The following is an 18,977-nucleotide window of genomic DNA, read 5'->3' as shown; positions in this document are numbered from 1 at the left end:
TGTAGGGTCTGTAGAGATGAAGTCAGACTCTGGGGCATGCAGGGATAATCGCCTGTAGGGTCTGAGAGATGGAATCAGACTCTGGGGCATGCAGGGATAATCGCCTGTAGGGTCTGTAGAGATGGAGTCAGACTCTGGGGCATGCGGGGATAATCGCCTGTAGGGTCTGTAGGGATGGAGTCAGACTCTGGGGCATGCAGGGATAATTGCCTGTAGGGTCTGTAGGGATGGAGTCAGGACTTCTGTTGGCCTCTTCTGGTTTCTTTGCTTTACCTCTTTTCTGTGCTTAGTTCTTTATGATTTTACTCTAATTGTGTTAAGTTGCCCACATGTAAGTGGCCACCTTCCTCCTTTTATGACTCTGTGAGACACCAGGAATGGCTCCTCTTCATCACAATTACCGCATAGGAAGTGTACCCTGATTCCTCGTATGTTGCCACCTGTGATTGTGCATCCTAGTAGTTACTTTATGTTCAGTTGTCCCTGTCATCAGAACCCACCGTCTTTGTACCCAGTGTCACATACCTTTCTGAGACTCTAAGGCGGGCTGGCTGCTAGATTTGACACTTAACGTTAGCATACCTCTTCCAAGGCTCGTTCCTTGAGAAAGGTGACCTTGGCGACAGGTGCACCCCCATATAGAGACAATTACAGTGTTGAGACTCATTGGGCCTTGCTTTTCCTCAGCAAACACATGGCAGGTATTTGGAGAAAGTTCTAGGAGAATCTGTACTTGGAAACTGAGAGCTGTGATTTGGACTGACTGGAACCCTGGAGAAGGGAGCTCATCTCCAGGAAGCAACATCTGGCACCCCTTGAAAGGAGATTACAACAGCTGTGGGTGCTTGTTTCCCCCTTTTCTAGAACTGCCAAAATCTAGAGAAACAGGTTAGAGAGAGCAACTGTGTGATTCCTCTTCCACTGTTCCACACCCCCCCTACCAAGTTGGTAGGTTCTGTGTAAAGGGCCAATGCTCTCCCCTAGAGTTGAGTCTGATGAACATGACCAAGCCTCCAGCTTCCTCTGGGTTCGTCTTCCTGGGGAGTTGACGTTGGCAGGCATGCAGTGATGCTGTGACATAGGAAGGTGGTTCCAGGCAGTCCTGGCGTGAGTCTGTGGAACCTCCGAGAATTGGCTGTACTGGTGTGGGGTGAGGGAACTGACTAACACAGGGCGCGCAAGGCCCAAGCCAGAATCTTCCCGTTTGTACATTGCCGAGAGCCAGGAGCAGTCTTTGGGGTTGGGTTCTACAGCCCCTGGCAAAGCTGCCTGTCTTTGCAGCCTTTCCCAATGAGAGGCGGTCCTCAGAAGCACTGTAGAAAATCGGGGGTGTGCTGACCCCTGTAGTCTCCTTCTGTGACTGACGCTGTTCAATGTACCCATCACTCCAGGTCACAGAAAACAGAGTTGGAAGCTAGCTATACAGCTGGGTGACAGAGTGGTTGTTTAGGGGCGGAAGCCCTAGGTCCCATCCCAATACCATCAAAAATTAAGGTGGAATACAAAAGATGGAAAAGAAAACGATCACCAAGCCAGATCTGGCGGCTTTAATCTAGCATTCAGGAGGCTGACATGAGAGGATTGATATGATTTTGAGACTAGCCTGGGCTACATAATCAGCGCTATACCAACTGTATAGCAAAACCCTATCTCAAAAAGGAAAACCAAGTAGAGAAGCAGGAATGCCCATAAAGGTAGTGACGGCAGCAGTGCCTGTGAGTAGCACTCGTTATATACCGGACACTGTCTGGGTATTTTACATACCAGGCACTGCCTGGAATTTTATATACGCTCACTAAACCCTACGCTGGCCTGTGTTCGAACCAAGCGCAGAAACGAGGCCATGTAGCCAAGGAGCTATGATCAGGATATGCCTGTGTGGCCATTGTGCACACAGCTTCCCTTTGTTCCTACTCCATCATCTCACACTCAAAGCACAGGAAAGAAGAGGTCTTCTGTACAGCAGGAGCCGTGCACTGGAATTTCTGTGAAGGTGTGGATGCCCCCGTAAGTCAGCAAGGATGTATCTCTTTATTACAGGAAATACACAGGGTCCCCCCCCCCCGCCTTTTTTTTAGGCAGTGATTCCCAGCATTGGGAACTTGCCTGTGGGGAGCTCAGAAGACAGAAGGACAAAGGGTTTCATCACTGATATGTAAGAGGATCACAGGAAGGGAACATTCAGAGCTGATTGTGTTACCCGTGATCTGAGTGTGAAGCGGAGTCATGTCCCCAATACTCCAGCCGAAGGCCATAGAGCTCATCATAACTGGAACAGTGTGCACCCAGGGGGCGCCCATCCTGCCAGCAGCCTTAGAGACCCGTTGGCTTCACTTCTCTGGTTCTCTACCTCTCATTTTCCTTTTCCAGTGCTGGAGATGGAACCTCAAACTTTACCCATTCCATGCAAGTGGTACCCATGTGGTGCTGAGCCAGCTCTCCATCATCCGCCTCAGTGATGCTTTCCAACTGCCGTTCACAGTCCTCATGAGACGTTGCTCTCCCTGGCTCTGGGCTCTGAGCACTGGGAAGGAGAGACATGTTTCTATACTGACCATTTGTGGCAAATCACCTGTGGCAAGAGAAAAACAGGAGAATTCTTATTTTTGTTAGGTGCTGGGCATTGCCCTTGGGGTCTCCTGCTTGCTCAGGACACACTTTGCCAGGGAATCACACCCGAGCCTCTGGAAATTAGTCTCTTTAGGCTTGAACCAGTTTGGTTTCAGAGCACTTAACGTAACCATCTGCTAAATGTTATCCCTGTGAGCAGCTTTGGTTTTACCCTCTTGGACGAAATTTGGCCAGGCATAGGATGTTTTCAGGAAGTCTCCTGAGCATGCTCAGACATGGCCTTGCCCTCGCCTTAGAAAGGCATGCCACAACAGAGAGCCTCGGAGCTCCTAGGCAGAGTGTACTTGGGAAATGGAAGAAAGAATAACAGAATGCAAAGAGAAAGCTGGGTTTTTCCACAGGGTGTCCACAGTCCCTCCCGGGTGTGGTGAGAGGGCCTGTTACAACATGGGGACTCTTTCGTTCATCACCAGGCTTGCGGCACCCCTGAAAGACGGTGAACAAAGAAGAGCAGTTGACTAGATCCATCTTTCAGGCTGGGGAATTGCTCCTTGGTTTCCCACACAAGTCAGACCTACAGGAGATGGGCAGTCACCTTTGGAGGTGAGGTAGGGTGAGAGGTCCGGATAAGCTTTTGTAAGTGCTTGGGTCATGGTCTCGGTGTGCCGCATTCGTCTGATGTATGCCTTGATCTCTGACGTTTCTGGTTGCCTCCCTCTGGGCACAAGCCAAAGGCTCTTTCTTAAGCACAGCAGGCCTCAGTTGACTGCTCCTTTGTATCTTGCCTTTCCATTGGTTGGAGGACTTGGATCAGCACTGTAGGGGAGGATCTTGAGCTCATTTCTGTTCTTGCTACACACCCCAGGTGAGCCATGCTCCAAGCTAGATGACTCGGTGACCTGTTTTTGATGAGCTTAGAGGTCATTTGATAGTGCTTCTAAGCCAGGCTTCCTCAAGCTCAGCACTGTGGACATTTTGGGCTGGATAGATCTTTGGGGACCTGTCTCGTACACTGCAGTCTCTCTGACTTCTCCCACTAGAAGCCAGTGTTATCCTCGTGCCTAAACTGGAATGAGCAATGTCTGTAGATGTTTACCAGGTGACCCCTGAGGAAGAAGTCAGGTTGTGGACTGCCTGTGAGAACATCAGTGATAGTGCACACCTTGTAGAAGGTCAAGGACAAGAGGAGGTGGGGATAAGGAAGGTAGACGTAGACTGTCACCATCCACACCAGGACCCCTGGGTTTTACTGCCTACTCCTATGTAAACTATGAGCATATCTTCCGGTATGCGCATGCTTGCTCGCACAGAGCCCCCACACTGATACTATGTACTAAAAGACACAGTGGACCGGGGATGTTGAGCTGTACTGGATACCAGCTCTTTTGGAGATAGTTAAATTTGGGCAAGTGTTTGCCGAAATCCGGCCTTGCTTTTTCCTTCAGCCTGCATGGGTAGGCTGTGAAGTCACCAGCCGATTCCATGATGCCAGGAGTGTAAACAATTCCTAATAGGGTTTATGTTAAACTAGATCTATCTGTGTCTGACCCAGGAAGAGCCTGTTACAGTACCCACCATTCTAGCCAAGCTAGGGTGATTCACAGTACTGAGACCTCTGTTTCTGTACTAGCCCAATACACAGCTCTCATGCCCCTGAGCCTGGGGTCACCTCATGGCCCATTTGCCGGAGTCGAGGGTTCCTCCTTAGAATCAGTGGCGTGAGTGTGGTACAACTGCGGTGCCCAGCTCCTCTCCTTGGTAGCTAGCATTCACACAGGACAGGGTCCTCCACAGCCTGGGTCAGTGCACTCTTGGTCCCTTGGCTTGAGTTTTTAAGAGTCTGTTTGCTTGTCTAGAACCTAGACCCTAACAGTTCTTTCCCAGGTTGACCCCAGTGCCCTTCTAATCAATGAAAACAGAAGCATAAACACATGAGTGCCCGGTGGAAGTCATGGGTGTTGCTAGAGGAGGTTTTCGTTCCTTCCCAAAATCAAACCCAGCTCGAGAGTGCTGTGTATGAGATCTTGTGTCTTTAAAGGGGGAACAAAAGGGATAAGAGAGGCATTGGAACTCTTTCAGAGTCTTTTGTCCATTAATCCCAAGATCTTATAAATCAGTTTCATGAGCCAAAACCAAATCTAATCTGGGGCTGTACAGCTGGCACCATGTGCACCGTGGCAGAACTAGCCTTTGGCAAGGACTGGGGATGTCAGAAGTGCCCTGGCTACGGTGTGACTCGGTGGTGGAAGACCTGCCGAATGGACACCATGGAAAACATGACCAAGTAAATAAAGCCGGCATCTTGGGAAAAGCCCATCGGCCCAGACGCCCTTTCTCATTGGTCACGGGCCTGTCCTTCCACCGCCTCCTCCTGTTGCTGTTGGTCTAGTTGTGTTCTAGTAATGCAGGCTGCCGCCTGGAACTAATCCACTGTGACCAAGGCAGCGACTCTAAACTGTGTTCATTAGGGCCTTCACGCCGAGTGTGAGCCGTTAGCAAACCTGTCAGACTCCTCTTTCCCTGGTGCCCCCTTTTTCCCAGGTACCCTCTGTACTATCTAGTGGCCTTGCCCTTCTTCCATGGTGTTTACATTGGTTCCTGGTGCCTGTGTGCCACCGTGTGAACTACTTCAAAGGCCTTATGTCAGGATGGGGAAACTGAGTCCACAATGTAGTTGACTTGATGGTGAGACTAGTCGTAAAACACTCTTCTACTGAGTCCTAGGATGTGAATTTGCGCCCTGGTCTTGTGTGGAAATATCAGTATCTGGCCTCGTGTTCTCCTCGGCACCAGGAGCAACAGACGTGGCCAGAGCACCTCCCCCTTCTCATCAGGGCTTGTGGTTTGGGGCCTACCAGGCCGTGAGTGGGAGAATAATGGAGAGGAGAGCCTCTGACAGAGCGGGTTGGAGCCGCTCATAGAATTGGGCAGGGACAGAACTGGTAAGCGGGACAGAAGGACTGGCCTTAGCCTGCTGTGCTGAGCAGGGGGACAGAACTGGTAAGCGGGACAGAAGGACTAGCCTTAGCCTACTGTGCTGAGCAGGGGGACAGAACTGGTAGGCAGGAGAGAAGGACTGGCCTTAGCCTGCTGTGCTGAGCAGGGGGACAGAACTGATAAACAGGACAGAAGGACTAGCCTTAGCCTGCTGTGCTGAGCAGGGGACAGAACTGGTAAGCGGGACAGAAGGACTGGCCTTAGCCTGCTGTGCTGAGCTGGCCTTCCCTCCTCAGGGTTATGCAAATCTCAACTGGTCTCTTGTGTTTAACTGGTTTGGGAGGTAAAGACACAACAGCAGAGCCCACAGCTTGACAGTTACCCTTTTCTAAGTTCTTGAGTTTTGTGAAGGTGGGCACCAGCTGAAAAGGGGGAGATCTTAGGTAGGATGCCGTTCACTTCAGATTTAAGATAAAACACTTGCAGTTCCTGGTGTTTTGACTACCCCCGGAACACCAACTCCAAACATGTGGCCCTTTTGTAGTCTGACCTACCTAATGGCTGGGGTTGAGTTGAGATTTATCTAGGAGCCACTACACACAAAAAACATACATCCAAGAGAGCGTCACGATATTCAAGTGGAGTGTTAGCGATGGAGGAAAGTAGATTCTGTGCTTTAAGTATTGCCTCCTGGCCTTCCCCGGATATAGTGATATGTGCCAGGATTCCCCTTGGGCCAGATGCTGTAGTAATAACTGAGATTACTCAACATTTCATAAAGGCCTAAGTCCCATGAGGCCATGCAGACAGAGAGCCCCTCAGTTCCCCGTCAGCAGCCAGTGATGGGGAGGAAGCAGGGACTGAGGTGCCCTTAACATTCTTGAGATGGCACATTCCAGCATGAGGCATCTCTGTGGCTTTTCTGGGTACACTGCTGATTTATTCCTTTTGGGGTTCCTCCCCTCGGCCTCTCCGTCATTAGTATCTAACTCAGAATTTCTCAACTCTTTCGATAATCACATAGCTCCTTGGACCCGGAAAATCTGCTTCTCTCAGTGCCCTCATCTAAAAAAAAAAACTCAGTTTCCCATCAGACAAAGGGGCTGGGATGTAGCTCAGTTGGTAGTGTTCGCCTAACATGGAAAGAACCTGGGTTCCACCCCTATCACCAAATAGAAACCAGGCATGGTGGTAGACACCTGTTGTAATCTTAGCAGCACTTGGCAGGTAGAGCCAGGAGGACCGGGAATTTAGGTCATCCTCAGCTGCATGCGTATTGTAAGGCCAGCCTGGGAGACCAGCATCTCTGTTTTGTTTTGTTTGTTTTATGCCCAGCGTGCTGATAAGCATCTCCGATCCCAGCAGTGAGGAAGGCAGGTAGATTTCTGTGTGTCTTTGAGGTTAGTTTGGTCGACAAAGCAAGTTCCAGGACACCCAGGGATACAGAGTAAGACCTTATCTCAACTAAAAGAGAAGTAAGTAAAAATAAAACCACGGTTTTTCCATCGAGTGCGGTGGCTCATGCCTGTGATCCCAGCACTTAGGAGGCTGAGGCAGGGAGATGGAGAGTTTGAGGTCAGCCTGGGCTATTTATAGCAAGATTTTATCTCGCAAAATCAAAGCAAACAAAATGAGTTACCCCAAGTGAAGAATAGTTCATGTATAAAGGGGTAGTTAAAACAGCCTTCCATGCCGAATATGATGGCATACTCCATTAATAACATCACTCAGGAAGCAGAGGTAGGCAGATCTCTTTGAGTTGGAGGCCAACCTGATCCATAGTTAGTTCAAGGCAGCCGGGGCTTTAAAAAGAATCCATCTTTGGATGGGATTGAGGTATGTGATGGAGGGCTTGCTTCCCGTGGATTCACCTTCCCCAAAGCATCCCTACTGCACTGGATGAGAGGAGAGATGCTAGCTTTGAAACTCTGACTGAGCACTTAGTCTTCACATCCCTGAGACCCAGATATTGATCCTAATTCTAGAACCTTCAAAGCAGAAACATTACAAGTGGAAAATCCATACCAAGAAACTATCACACACAAAGTTATTTAAGCTATCACACAAAGAATCCTTAAGCAATGTAGATGAGGTAAATATGAGTCATAAATAAATTTGTTATCATCCCCGAGGTATTCATTATCTGTAAAGCAAAAACAGACAAAGAACCCTAAATCTGGGACATTTCTGGTCTTAACACAGGGACATTCAACCTGTTGTTAAGGTTTACAAGGTTTACAAGGTTCAGTGGCTTTTGTAGATGGCATCTTGTCCTGCCTGACGTGGGAGGTAACTCAGTAACACTTAGCCCTTCACCTGCCTCCCAAGAAACAGCCCTTGCCCTTGGGAGGGTAGCTGTGCAGACACCGAGTGTCACTTTACCGGGCCAGTGCCTGGGAAGTTTCTGTTCCACGTGTAGCTTGGGTGTTTGCGGTCTTGGTGTCCTCTTAGGATCAGAAAGTAGCTGTGAAAAGTAAAAATCCGTGTGGGCTCATCAAGCACCCGGTGTGACACATGAATGCAGAGGAAATGAGAGAAGGGAGGCTGCCTGCACCGTAATTACCAGGGGACGGCCTCTGCAGGCTGTGGGGCCTTCAGCCCTCTCCTCCCGGCAGCACGGAGGAACATGGGCCACCTGCATGGTGAAGCAGTCCTGAGGCGGGGAGTCGCCATCTTTGGTTTCAGGACTGTCGGCCACGATGCTTTCCAGTGGGCTGCTGTTCATTCTGTTTTTCACATAGCTGAGCAGGACTCCTGCATGGACAACTTTAGCTCAAAACAAGACAGGGGGTGAGCTGATGTCCAAGTTGATTCTTTATATGAGCAGCCCAACTCAGGTCCCTGGAGCCTAGCTGCAGCTTGTTGCTAATGGGTTTTGATTCTGTTTTGCTTTGATAGGGAATCTTTTGTTTTGATTTTGTTTCTTCCTCTATGAGCCACACACACACACTCACACACACACCCCTGTATTACCCAGACTGTCTCCAATGCCTGAGCTCAAGGGATTCCTCCTACAGCTGGAACCAGAAGCCTCTGGTACCACCCATGGCTCCGTCTGCAGGTGTATGTTTCAGAGGGGCCAGAGCCTGTGAGCCAGGCTGCGTTCTAAGTAAGACCATGCCATGGTTCTCTTCGAGAATGACCACACTTCAGATGGCATGATGTAAGTCCCAGCGTATGAGGAAACACGAGAGAATGCAGAACAATTCCTAGTGGACCTGGGAAAGACTGAAAATGGAATCCCTTCTGACCAGAGCAGAGAGGAAGTATAACTGAGGCCTTGCAGTGATGGAGGCATGGTGAGGACAGGCTTCCAGTTTCTCTGGTCCCTTTGACCAATGTCACTCTGGATACAGAGTCTAGAATATGCTGTCAGCCAGGTAGCTTTTTCTGCTGGAGTTCCCACCCCTAACATCTCCCTCAGAGACCTTGTAGTTCAGACCGTGTGGATGCATTCAGAGAGCCCTGGAACAGCTAGCTCATGGTTCTGAAAGAAAAGTCCCAGAGCTCCAAGCAATGTTTGATAGAAGGAACAGAGGGTGTTGGAGGTGGGTCTCCGTGGCAGGGGGATGCTTTCAATTAGCCAAACTCTGAGTTCAATCTTTAGCACCCAAAAAAGAAAAGAGAAATGAGGCCTAGGAGGCCAGTGTATCACAGACAGACCAGTCTCTTCGGGCCAGAATATCACAAATGGATCCATCTTTTTAGGCTGGTGTATCACAGACGAACTAATCTGTTTGGACCAGCATATTGCAGATGGTCTGGTCATTTCAAGGCACAGAGCCACTTCTTACCGTGGCTCCAACTGACATTCTGAGTCATCAGCCCTCCTAACAGCTGTGTGACAGCGTATTCCATCCGATTGCAGGTTCCCCTGGCACTGAGGCCCAGTTTGCTGGCTATGGCACTAGATGCTGATGGGGGGCAGGGAGCATGAAGATGGATAGAGTTGGTGGTTGGGTGAAGGGATCCTGGCAGCCATGTTACTTTAGGTGGGGCAGGATGACACTAAGGGAGACCTGTCTTGATTCCCTGTGCCTTGTCCCTGCCTCTCATCAAACTCAGTGTCACTCAGGCTTCCCCAGCAAAAAAAGGTGACCCCATCCAAACATAAAATAGTTACCAAAGGATAGAAGGAGAGAGAGGTAGGATAGACAAACCAGGTCACCAGTACCCGTGAGGCCAGAGGGAACGGCCAGGTGTTCCACAGCCAAGATGTCACCACGTTATCTCATTCAAAAATAACTAGAAGAGCCCGGCGGTGGTGGCGCACGCCTTTAATCCCAGCACTCGGGGAGGCAAAGGTAGGCGGATCTCTGTGAGTTCGAGGTCAGCCTGGTCTACAAGAGCTAGTTCCAGGACAGGCTCCAAAACCACAGAGAAACCCTGTCTCGAAAAACCAAAAAAAAAAAAAAAAAACTAGAAGAAAGGGGTCCAAAAGGCCCCAGTACACAGAAAAAATGTTGGAGAAGGTGGAAATTACACTTTGTTTATATGTAAACAAAGAGAGATCATACCATAAATAGGTGTAGTTGTTAATGGAGTATTGGTAAAGTTTTATTAGAGGGAAAAAGGAACTGGGGAAACAAGCCAAACATGAATTCAGGACAAAGGAAGAGAAGGCCTCCAGAGGGCTTGTGTGGTACCCACAGGTGCCTAGAACCCGCTCCCCCCCCCCCCACCAGCACTGCAGGAAGGCCAGGGTGGGGGCAGGGCAGGAGAGCAGGTGCCGCTGAGGCCCTGGGAACACCACGCTGAAGCCTGTCTGCATCCCTCGCACTCTGTGATTCAGACAGCTACAAATAGAGGATGCTGGCAGCTCCTTCGTGTCAGCTGAGCGTAGGGTGTCCTGTTAGCAAGGCTGCTTTGGGGATGATGTATGGAGCTCCTGCAGGCGGTGACTGTTCCAAAACAGAGCCTCAGGTCAGGCCGGGGACCTTTTTCCTATTTAGGATGCGACCAAATCCTGGGAGCTCTTTCCTTTTGGTATGCATGAGGCTGTAATTGGCCTCCTGGTGACCTGAGATCAGCCTGTCCCGACTTAGAGACGAATCAGCCTTGGAACTGGTTCCAGGTCTTTCATTACACTTTTAGCTGGAAAGTCCCTGCATGGTGGCCACTCTTAAGAAGCATGTGATGTCAAGGGCAGGTGGTCAAGCTCTCCTGACGAGGACAAGCCATGCCTTACCTTCTCAGACCAACTCCTGCCAGCCTTACATTTGTTTGCTTGTTTAGACAGTCTCCATGTGTTACACTGGCACTCCTGGCCCACACAATCCTACTGCCTCGGCCTAAGTGACTGGCAAGCTTGGAGGCATTTTCAGTGCCAGGGTTGAGACTGCACTGGTGCTGGCAATTCTCACTCCTTGTCTCTCACAGCTCTTTCTCCCAGGAACTCATCTGTGCTCATGGGAGGGGATGCGCTAGGGTCGTGACGGTGTCACCGTCACCACAAAGGCCTCCACCGCTCCACTTTTTCGTTCCTTGCATACGTCTTCACCGTCCGTCTGTCCGGTAGCTCCTTGGTCAGTACGAAGAATCAAGGATGCTCATCTCCTTGGTTCATCCCACTGTGTGTACTGAAGCTCATTAAGGTTGTAGGCTGGATGTGTGCACCCCCTACTTTGGCATTTTGAGAGGGTTGGGTACCTACCAATATACTCAGAATGTCATCTTCCCTCTGGGAAAACTGAGCCTCCGGGAGACCCAGAACTGGGGATTCCCTGCCTAAGTAGTCCCTTGTCGCGAAAAGCTCTGGTGAGCTAGAACTCAGTGAGTGGCACTAGGCAGAGGTGGCACTGCTCTTATTGTTGCTGGATGGGTGGATGGGTTCGTTGGTTGATTTTGAGGCAGGGTCTCTGGCCCAGGCCAGCCTGAGCTCCCTGTGCAGCCAAGAATTACCTTGAATTTCTGGTCTGCTAGCACACTTGGTTTTTGTGGTGCTTGGGATTGAGCCCTGGGGCCTCATGAATGCTCAGCCAGCTGTCTTCCAGCTGTGCTGCAGTCCCAACCCTTTACATCCCTCCAGCCTGCTTTGATTTTAGTTTGTTTGTTTACTTGCTTGCTTTGTTTTGTTTGCAGCAGGGTCTCACAAGGTAGCCCAGGCAGGCTCCAGCTTCTCTGTTGTAAGGCATTGTCTCATGTAGAGAACCACAGGGGAACAGTACAGGGAAGCCTCGAAAGGGAGAGAGGATTCGGACTTTGCGAGTGTCTTCTCCTTGTGTTCCAAGTCCAGGGACAGCATGGTGGTCACTTGAGTTGTCACTGCCCTCCTGAAGTTCAGTTCTCATTTCATCCAGGCTGTGTGACCCCAGGCACCGAGGAGTCGGCAGACCTCAGACACCTGGTTTATGAATTGTAATGCCAGTCTCGCAGTGGGTTTCCTAAAGCTGCTTGGCTCTAACAGTCCTTCAGCAGACCTTCCCTGAATACCCAGGACACGACCCTCTTGAGGCCTGGGCAGCCGCTTTCCTTTGGAGAATGAGGAGGTTCTACTTGCTTGGCTGCCTGGCCATCTCTTGTAGACTGTGCTCTTAGCTCCCAGACACACTCATGCAGCCATGGGCGTAACTTGTACTTTCGAGGCTGTGAAACATGGAGCAGGGTATTTAAAACGATGCATCTGAGGGTGAGAGGATGTAGAGAGGTAAACCCAGGATGCGCGGTCAGAGCCCATCCACATCCTCTTGCCTGGGTCAACAGACTGAGCATCACCTTGGAAGCTGCTGCTGTTGAAGAGCCTGGAGCTTGCGGCAGGTGCGCTGACCAAATCCTGTACTTCCTGTGTTCATAGAAAACCTCCCGTGCTGTGGCAAGGGTTGAAAACTCTTACAGACTGGGGCTGTAGGTCCGTTCTTGCCCGCCATGCATGAGGCCCTGCATTCATTCTCCCAGTATTGAGCCAGGTATGGGTGGCAAACGCCTTTAATCCCAGCACTTGGGAGGCAGGAGAATCGTCCTTGGCTATAGTGAATTTGAAGCCAGCCTGGGCTCGAGATCTTGTCTCAACAACAAAAAACTGTACACAGCAGAAGTGCCAGCCCTCAAAGGATTTCCTGTACAACTAGTCAGGATACCAGAACTGCTAAACTCTTTAAGGTCTGCCTGAGAAGACACCTGCCTCCCAAGTTGGGTTGGTGTGGCATCACAGGCAAAACTCCAGTGTTATCTGTTGGTGCTTAGAATGCGGTGGCAGCCAGGGACCTCCCCTCGTCAGAACCTGTGGCTCATTCCTGACCCTCTCTCACCTGGGCTCTGTCTTTTCTTTTTAAAAGCAAAAACCAACTTCATTTATTGTTGTTGTGTGTGTGTACGATGTAAGGTTTCTGCCACAGTGCACATACCGAGGTCAAAGGACAACTTTGTGGAATTGATCTTCTCCTTCCGCCTCCGCACGTATTCTGGAGTTGAACTCAGGTCATCAGGAGGCTGTGAAAACTGCTTTGCCTGCTTTGCTGGCCTGCGCCTACCTCTTCTCTGTCGCTTTGTATCTCAAAGCCCAAGTGTGTGTGCAATGAGCCCAGGGCTGCCACTTCTTCCCGTGTTGGGTGACTGAGTTTACAGTCCAGAGTAAATGGACATCAACTCCCGTGTGTGAGTACACACCGCAGGGATGCGTGAATGCTGCTGGACATTGGGTATGCGGCTTCACTTGTATTTGCTGAGTTCTGCTTTGTGGGTGAAGAAGATAACCGATAGATAGGCCTGGGATCCAGAGTTGGCACCGTCACACCCATACCAGTCCTGGGAGGCAGGCATCATCCTGCCCACAGGCCAGGGTATGACTTCAGGAAGACTGTAGTTTTCCTAAGATCTGTCTGCCATGTTCACCACTCTCGAAATGGTGGAACCTGAGAGGGTGGAGCCTAACAATGAGGCAGACTAAAGTCTCATGTAATAGACAACTTTATTCAGAACACCGTTTGTATGAGGAAGTTCTCGTGAGCTCAGGCTGCATACATGCAATCACAAGGACAAGAAAAACATGTTTTTCCATAGACGCATATAAAGAAATAACAATGGCCAGCTGTAATGAATAATCGGGAGTAAACTCCCCCCCCCCCCCATCAGCCACACTTGGGAGGAGCACGAAAACACATTCTAAGCACAGTTCCTTGCCTTGAAGAAACAGGTCTCAGACCCTCATGTTGTCTAGCTGGCATTTTCTCACAAGCATTCAAATTTTTCCTCAGACAACTCCAGTCTTGGACCGTGTTCCAATGCTGCCAGGCACTGGTGGAGTCGGGGTCAGAGCTGGGTTTACCCGAGTGGACCTGTGTGGTGTCAAGACACAGCAGGCACACTACAGAGTACACGAGGGGCTCTGACCAGAACTGGGACGCTAAAGAGTGCTGGTGAGACAGGACCCAGAGCACCTCCTGTGGCTTGAAGGAGACGGAAGAGACATGGGTGCTTTGTATGTGATGTTTTAAGTTTTAGAAACACGGCGAATCTATAGTATTGTTCAAAAGCAAGATATGCTATAGGAATGGTAGAATTAAAAAAAAAAAAAAACTCCCAGTGACCCCCGTCATTCTAACAGACGAGCGAAGGTCATTGACAGACGCTCAGAGAGAATGACGGGGCAGAGCACTGTGCGATTTCTAAGTCTCTCCTCATCACTGTTTACAGGAAACGTGTGCTTGTGTGCCCGCGTGGGGAATGGGTGCACCCGCCCCCCCACTGCCAAGCCCGACTCCGTTCTCCACTGAGCAGCTCTGCAGAGGGCTCAGCACCACCTCTGTGGCTTGCTTTGATCTACCAAGTATTTCTCAGATGTATGGCGACAGGACAAGGCAGATGCTATGCAATCTGCAGGCCTGCAAGACGCCTTTGCAGGGTACTGCCAGCCCATCTTGGTGCGAGCCACCAGAAGGACGACACCCTCTCTGTGACTCTCTTAGTCCCTGGTGATGAGAGACCCACCTGAAGGCCCTGCACAGACCCTCACCGCCCAACCCCGTTACCATCACCTGTTAGATGGTATCTTTCCATCTTGGCTTGACCGGGAGCAGATGAGGCTGTGTGACGGTCTCTGTGTCTCCTACTTAGGGAAGCATTGCCACGCCTACCATCATCATTTCCTGCCTCCAACCAATCCACAACCCTTCCAGCTTTCAGTCGCCCATGTTCTGACTTCCAGAAAGATTGTGTATCTTTTCCCGAGAAATGAGTTATGAGTGTCCCAGTGGTCAACAGTCCCTCTCTTCCAGCACCAGCTCCCGTCATCCACTGCTGGAGTTTCGCTCTGCCCTTCCTTCTCAGAGCTTGCATGTTTGCTTTCCCCACAGGTTCCAGCATGAATGGCCTGGAGGAGCCCAGCATCGCCAAGAGGCTGAGGGGCACCCCTGAGAGGATCGAGCTGGAGAACTACCGTCGGTCTGTGAGGCAGGTGGAGGAGCTGGAGGAGGTGCCTGAGGAGACGCAGGCCGAGCATAACCTGAGCAGCGTATTAGACAAGGGCACCGAAGAGGATGTGGCCAGCAGGTTAGTGTCTGGCTACTGGGTCCCCGGATTCAGCTGACAGCAAAAGAACTTGATGAGCAAGGGAATTTGAACCCATTTAATTGGGTTGCTATCTTGGTTCTTCTCCTTCTCAGCTGTGAAGCAGGCAAGTCCCTCAGTTTCCTCATCTATAACATACGACTAGTGTCTTCCTCAAGTCAGTGTGAAAGTTAAGGACAGATAGGAATACCATGTTTAAAACAGTCCTTAGCATGTTTAAACGTTTGTAGTTTCCTCTGTGTGCTCCTGACCGTGTATGTGTTCATGAGAATCCTAGGAATAGATATGGGCCGTGTGTTTTGTCCTCTTGTAGGGGAGGAACTGGTGGTAACTAGCACAGGACCTGAAATTCCAACTCAGACTTCTAAGTCCAGGCCCTGGGTCCTTACTGCCTGCTCTCCACTACCTCTCAAGAATACTCAGATGTTGGAGAGATGACTACATGGTTAAGAGCACTTGTTGCTCTTGCAGAGGACCCAAGTTCGATTCCCAGCACCCACATGGGGGCTCGCAGCCTTCTGTAATTCCAGCTCCAGGAGATCTGATGTCCTCTTCTGATCTCTGAAGTCACCAGGCATGCATGTAGTGCACAGACATACAAAATGCTCATAAACATAAGAAACTGATAAATCTAAAAAAAAAAAATTTGAAAAAAAAACAAAAAATGAAGTCAGCTGTTGTAAGAGGGCACTTATTTGTTCCCGGCTGCTCAGTCCCTAAATAATCACAAAGAAACCATATTAATTAATTCACCAATCACTATAGCATAATCCTAGCAAGCTCTTACATATTAAATTAACCCATTTCTATTATTTTATATTTTACCATGAGGCTTGTGCCCTACCAGCAAGGTTCCAGCTGGCGGCTTGTGTCTTTCTCCTCTGGCAGCTCCATGGTGTCTCTCAACTCTGCCTTCCTTCTCCCAGCATTCAGTTTAGTTTTCCCCGCCTGGCTCTACTCCTTACCCTATCATAAGCCAAGACAGTTTCTTTATTAACCAATGGTATTCACAGCATACAAAGGGGAATCCCGCATCAGTCAGCCAGTGCACCCCTGGAACAAACAGGTAACTCCTGCAAATGGGACAGAGTTTCAGAGGACTCCCCAAAGTTGACGGCACCAGCAGAGGAGCAAGAAGAAAAGCAGGCTATGAATAAACAGGAGCCCCCTCTGCCCCTTTTCCAACAGAGGCAGCAAGGAATGCCAGCCCTGACTGACACGCATGTGCGATTTCCAGGGCTGAATGTAGAGAACAGTGTGTGCCTTTTTAAGTCCCTGCATATCAACAGAGTATTGTCAGGGTCAGAGCAGACTGGAGTCACTGACTAGCAGCTTAACCTGAGAGTCAAAGCCATTTGATTCTGTTTCCTTCCTATCGCAATAGGAAGGAGCTGAGGAAGTAGTTCGGTTGGTGGAGTGCTTGCCTAACATATGCAGAGCCCTGAATTTAATCTCCAGCACTGCATATGGTTTTGTGCTCCCGTAATCCCGTAATCCCGGTACTTGAGCGGTAGAGGCAGAAGGATGGAAAAGTTCAAGGTCATCCTTGCTCCATAAATACGTGAAGTCAGCCTGCACTACATGAGGCCCCGAAAAATGAAAGAGAAAGGAGGGAGAGAGGGGACCCTAGGGAGCTTGACATCCAACTCCATGATATCCTTCTCAGAGCCGTGTGTCTGGACCAAATTCTTGGGACTACCACCCTGACAGCTGCTGGTACTGAATCACTGTCAAGTTCTGGGAGAAGGGTGGGTTCACGTGACTGAGGCAGTGCATGGGGGGGGGGGGGGGAGTGCCTGAAAATGAAGGAATCAGACGAGTGAAGTGCCCTGTGCTTCAGGGATTGAACCCACAGCTCATGCATGCTAGGCAAGAGCTCTACTGAATTATACATCCAGTCCTCTTTTTTTAAAATCTTATTTTGAGATGGGGTCTCACTCAGGTGCCTAGGCTGGCCTTGAACCTGTTACACCCCTACTTCAGCCTCCCACCCATGTTCCAGGCCAGCTGAGGAGATGATGATTAGTCGTCCTGGTCCCCATCTCTCTTAGGAGACTTTATCCCTTCGTTAGAAGGAAGAAAGTTATTTTTGCTACTGTATGGATCCTCCTCACCTAAAATGTGTCCATTACTGTAGTCTAACGACGTACACACTGCTATGGGATCCTGCCCTCCGGCCTCAATAGCTTAGGACCTGAGGTCAACTGGAGGATCTAAAGTGAGCCTTGAGGCTGAGTGAGGGTGTAGCTTGCCAGACATACATGAGGGCCTGGATTTACGCCTTGACTCTGGTGTGATGTAAGAGCTGGGCAGCCCTCACATTGGCCCTAAGGTTTTGTGATAGAGGTAGCGGGAAAGAAGCTTCTTCTGGCTCCTGCGGGTTCTCTCTGTCCTCCCTGCAAGGGAGGCTGCTTTGCCGGAGCAAACAGAAATGCCTCAGCAAATGCTTATGCCTCTTGCTGGGAGAGGAAAGTGGGGGCTGGCCTTTCTGCTCCCGTTGTCACATGCTTACAACCCCTAAGCTGTCGTAAAACTAGCTAGAGTAGCACTGATAGCCATCGTGGGGCGCCATTGTCATCACCACAGAGAGATGTATTCGTCACCCGAATTATGCCCAGTACAGCCATCCTAATAACACGACACGGGTGAGGTCCCTCCTGGCCTGTCCAGACAAGCCACTGGGCACACTGAGCCATGCTGGAGGGATGGAAAGTTTAAGATGACAAGTTTAAGGACACGGAAAGTCCCCGTGTCCTTCAGATTGAGCAGCAGTGAGCGTCACTCATAGCACATGTCATTAACAGGAGAATGAACTGGTGGAAACACATTAAGTGGAGAGGCCTGAGGCAATAAACATGGTGGGAAATGCTCAGAACTCGGGGCCACTGTTGCCATCCTTTCTGTTCCTCTTCTCCTGTGGTTTGTTCATTTGTTTGTTTGTTTGAGTCATGGGCCTACTCTATAGCCCCGCCAGCCTGGAACTTGTGGAAACCAGGCTGGCCTGGAACATGCAGTGAACCTCATCTCTGCCTTCCAGGTTCTGGCATTACAAGCAGGCACCACATCTGGCCAGATGTTTACACTTTAAACCACCTCCTCCCAGATCTCTGCCACACCACACACACCCCCCAACACACACCTTCTGATATATATGTGTGGGCTTTCCTGGGTCGCCTGTGCCATCCCCAGTACTCAGAGAGTATGGTGCAGGGAGACTCAGTCTACCTTAGCTGAGCAAGTGTGCCCATTGGCTGAGGCAGAGCGGGTTTCAGAATGGTCTTTCAGCAGTATATGGCTGTACAGACCTCTAACTCCATCCCTCAAGAGGACTGAGGATTTAGGCCAGCCTGGGCTACATAATGGGGCCCTGTCTTGGGGGTGGGGGGAATTCATGAACGAATGAGTGATTGGTTGTGGAGGTGAACAAGCAGTGTCAGAATGGTGTTCGTCTAAGACCCCTGGCCTTCACCACGTACCTGTGAGGCCAGCATCACGTGGTCTACCAGCTGAGCACCACAGCTTCATAAAGCCCAGCTACTTGAGAGAGATGCAGAACTTTCTGGAAGCTGTCATGCTCTTGGCAGGGCCCTCTTACAATGGGAGGAGGGGCCATTAATGACTGACTTGGTGGGACAGAGGCAGAGTGAAGGGTTGTACCCAGCCTGTGACAGAGATGTCATTGTGTCCCTGTGAGACATTAGCTGCAGACAAGAGGGGATGTATCCTCATTTCTGACCCAGCTCACAAGTACAGTTTTCCAGAAGTGCCATGGAGCTCAGCTGCTTGAGAGGCACGCAGAACTTTCTGGAAGCTGTCATGCTCATGACTAGGGCCTGTTATAGTGGGGGAAAGATGCTGATGTTTAGGCTCCGCCATGGAAAGACTTTCTCATGGGAGAGTCCAGGAAACTACCAGACTCAGAACTCCCATTGTCCTGATCCTGTGGAGTGGGGCCAGCATTCCTG

At 50.2% G+C, this 18,977-nt stretch overlaps 1 protein-coding gene across 13 annotated transcripts in view; it reads left to right on the top strand.

The window, feature by feature from the left end:
• Mical3 (microtubule associated monooxygenase, calponin and LIM domain containing 3) overlaps nucleotides 1-18,977 on the top strand; it is a 182,968-nt gene that overhangs the window by 122,228 nt on the left and 41,763 nt on the right. For all 13 annotated transcript variants that reach the window (XM_041640938.1, XM_041640931.1, XM_041640924.1 and 10 more), the window contains one exon: nucleotides 14,799-14,994. In XM_041640938.1, the coding sequence (XP_041496872.1) occupies nucleotides 14,799-14,994 (196 nt within the window). The remainder of the gene's footprint in view (nucleotides 1-14,798; nucleotides 14,995-18,977) is intronic.

Source organism: Microtus oregoni, unplaced genomic scaffold (genome assembly GCF_018167655.1).
Source record: "Microtus oregoni isolate MIOR12 unplaced genomic scaffold, Mior012 000002F_ref0000024, whole genome shotgun sequence".
NCBI classification, from domain to species: domain Eukaryota; kingdom Metazoa; phylum Chordata; class Mammalia; order Rodentia; family Cricetidae; genus Microtus; species Microtus oregoni.
The sequence above is the reverse complement of the archived record's forward strand: the minus strand, read 5'-3'. Positions and strand labels throughout refer to the sequence as shown.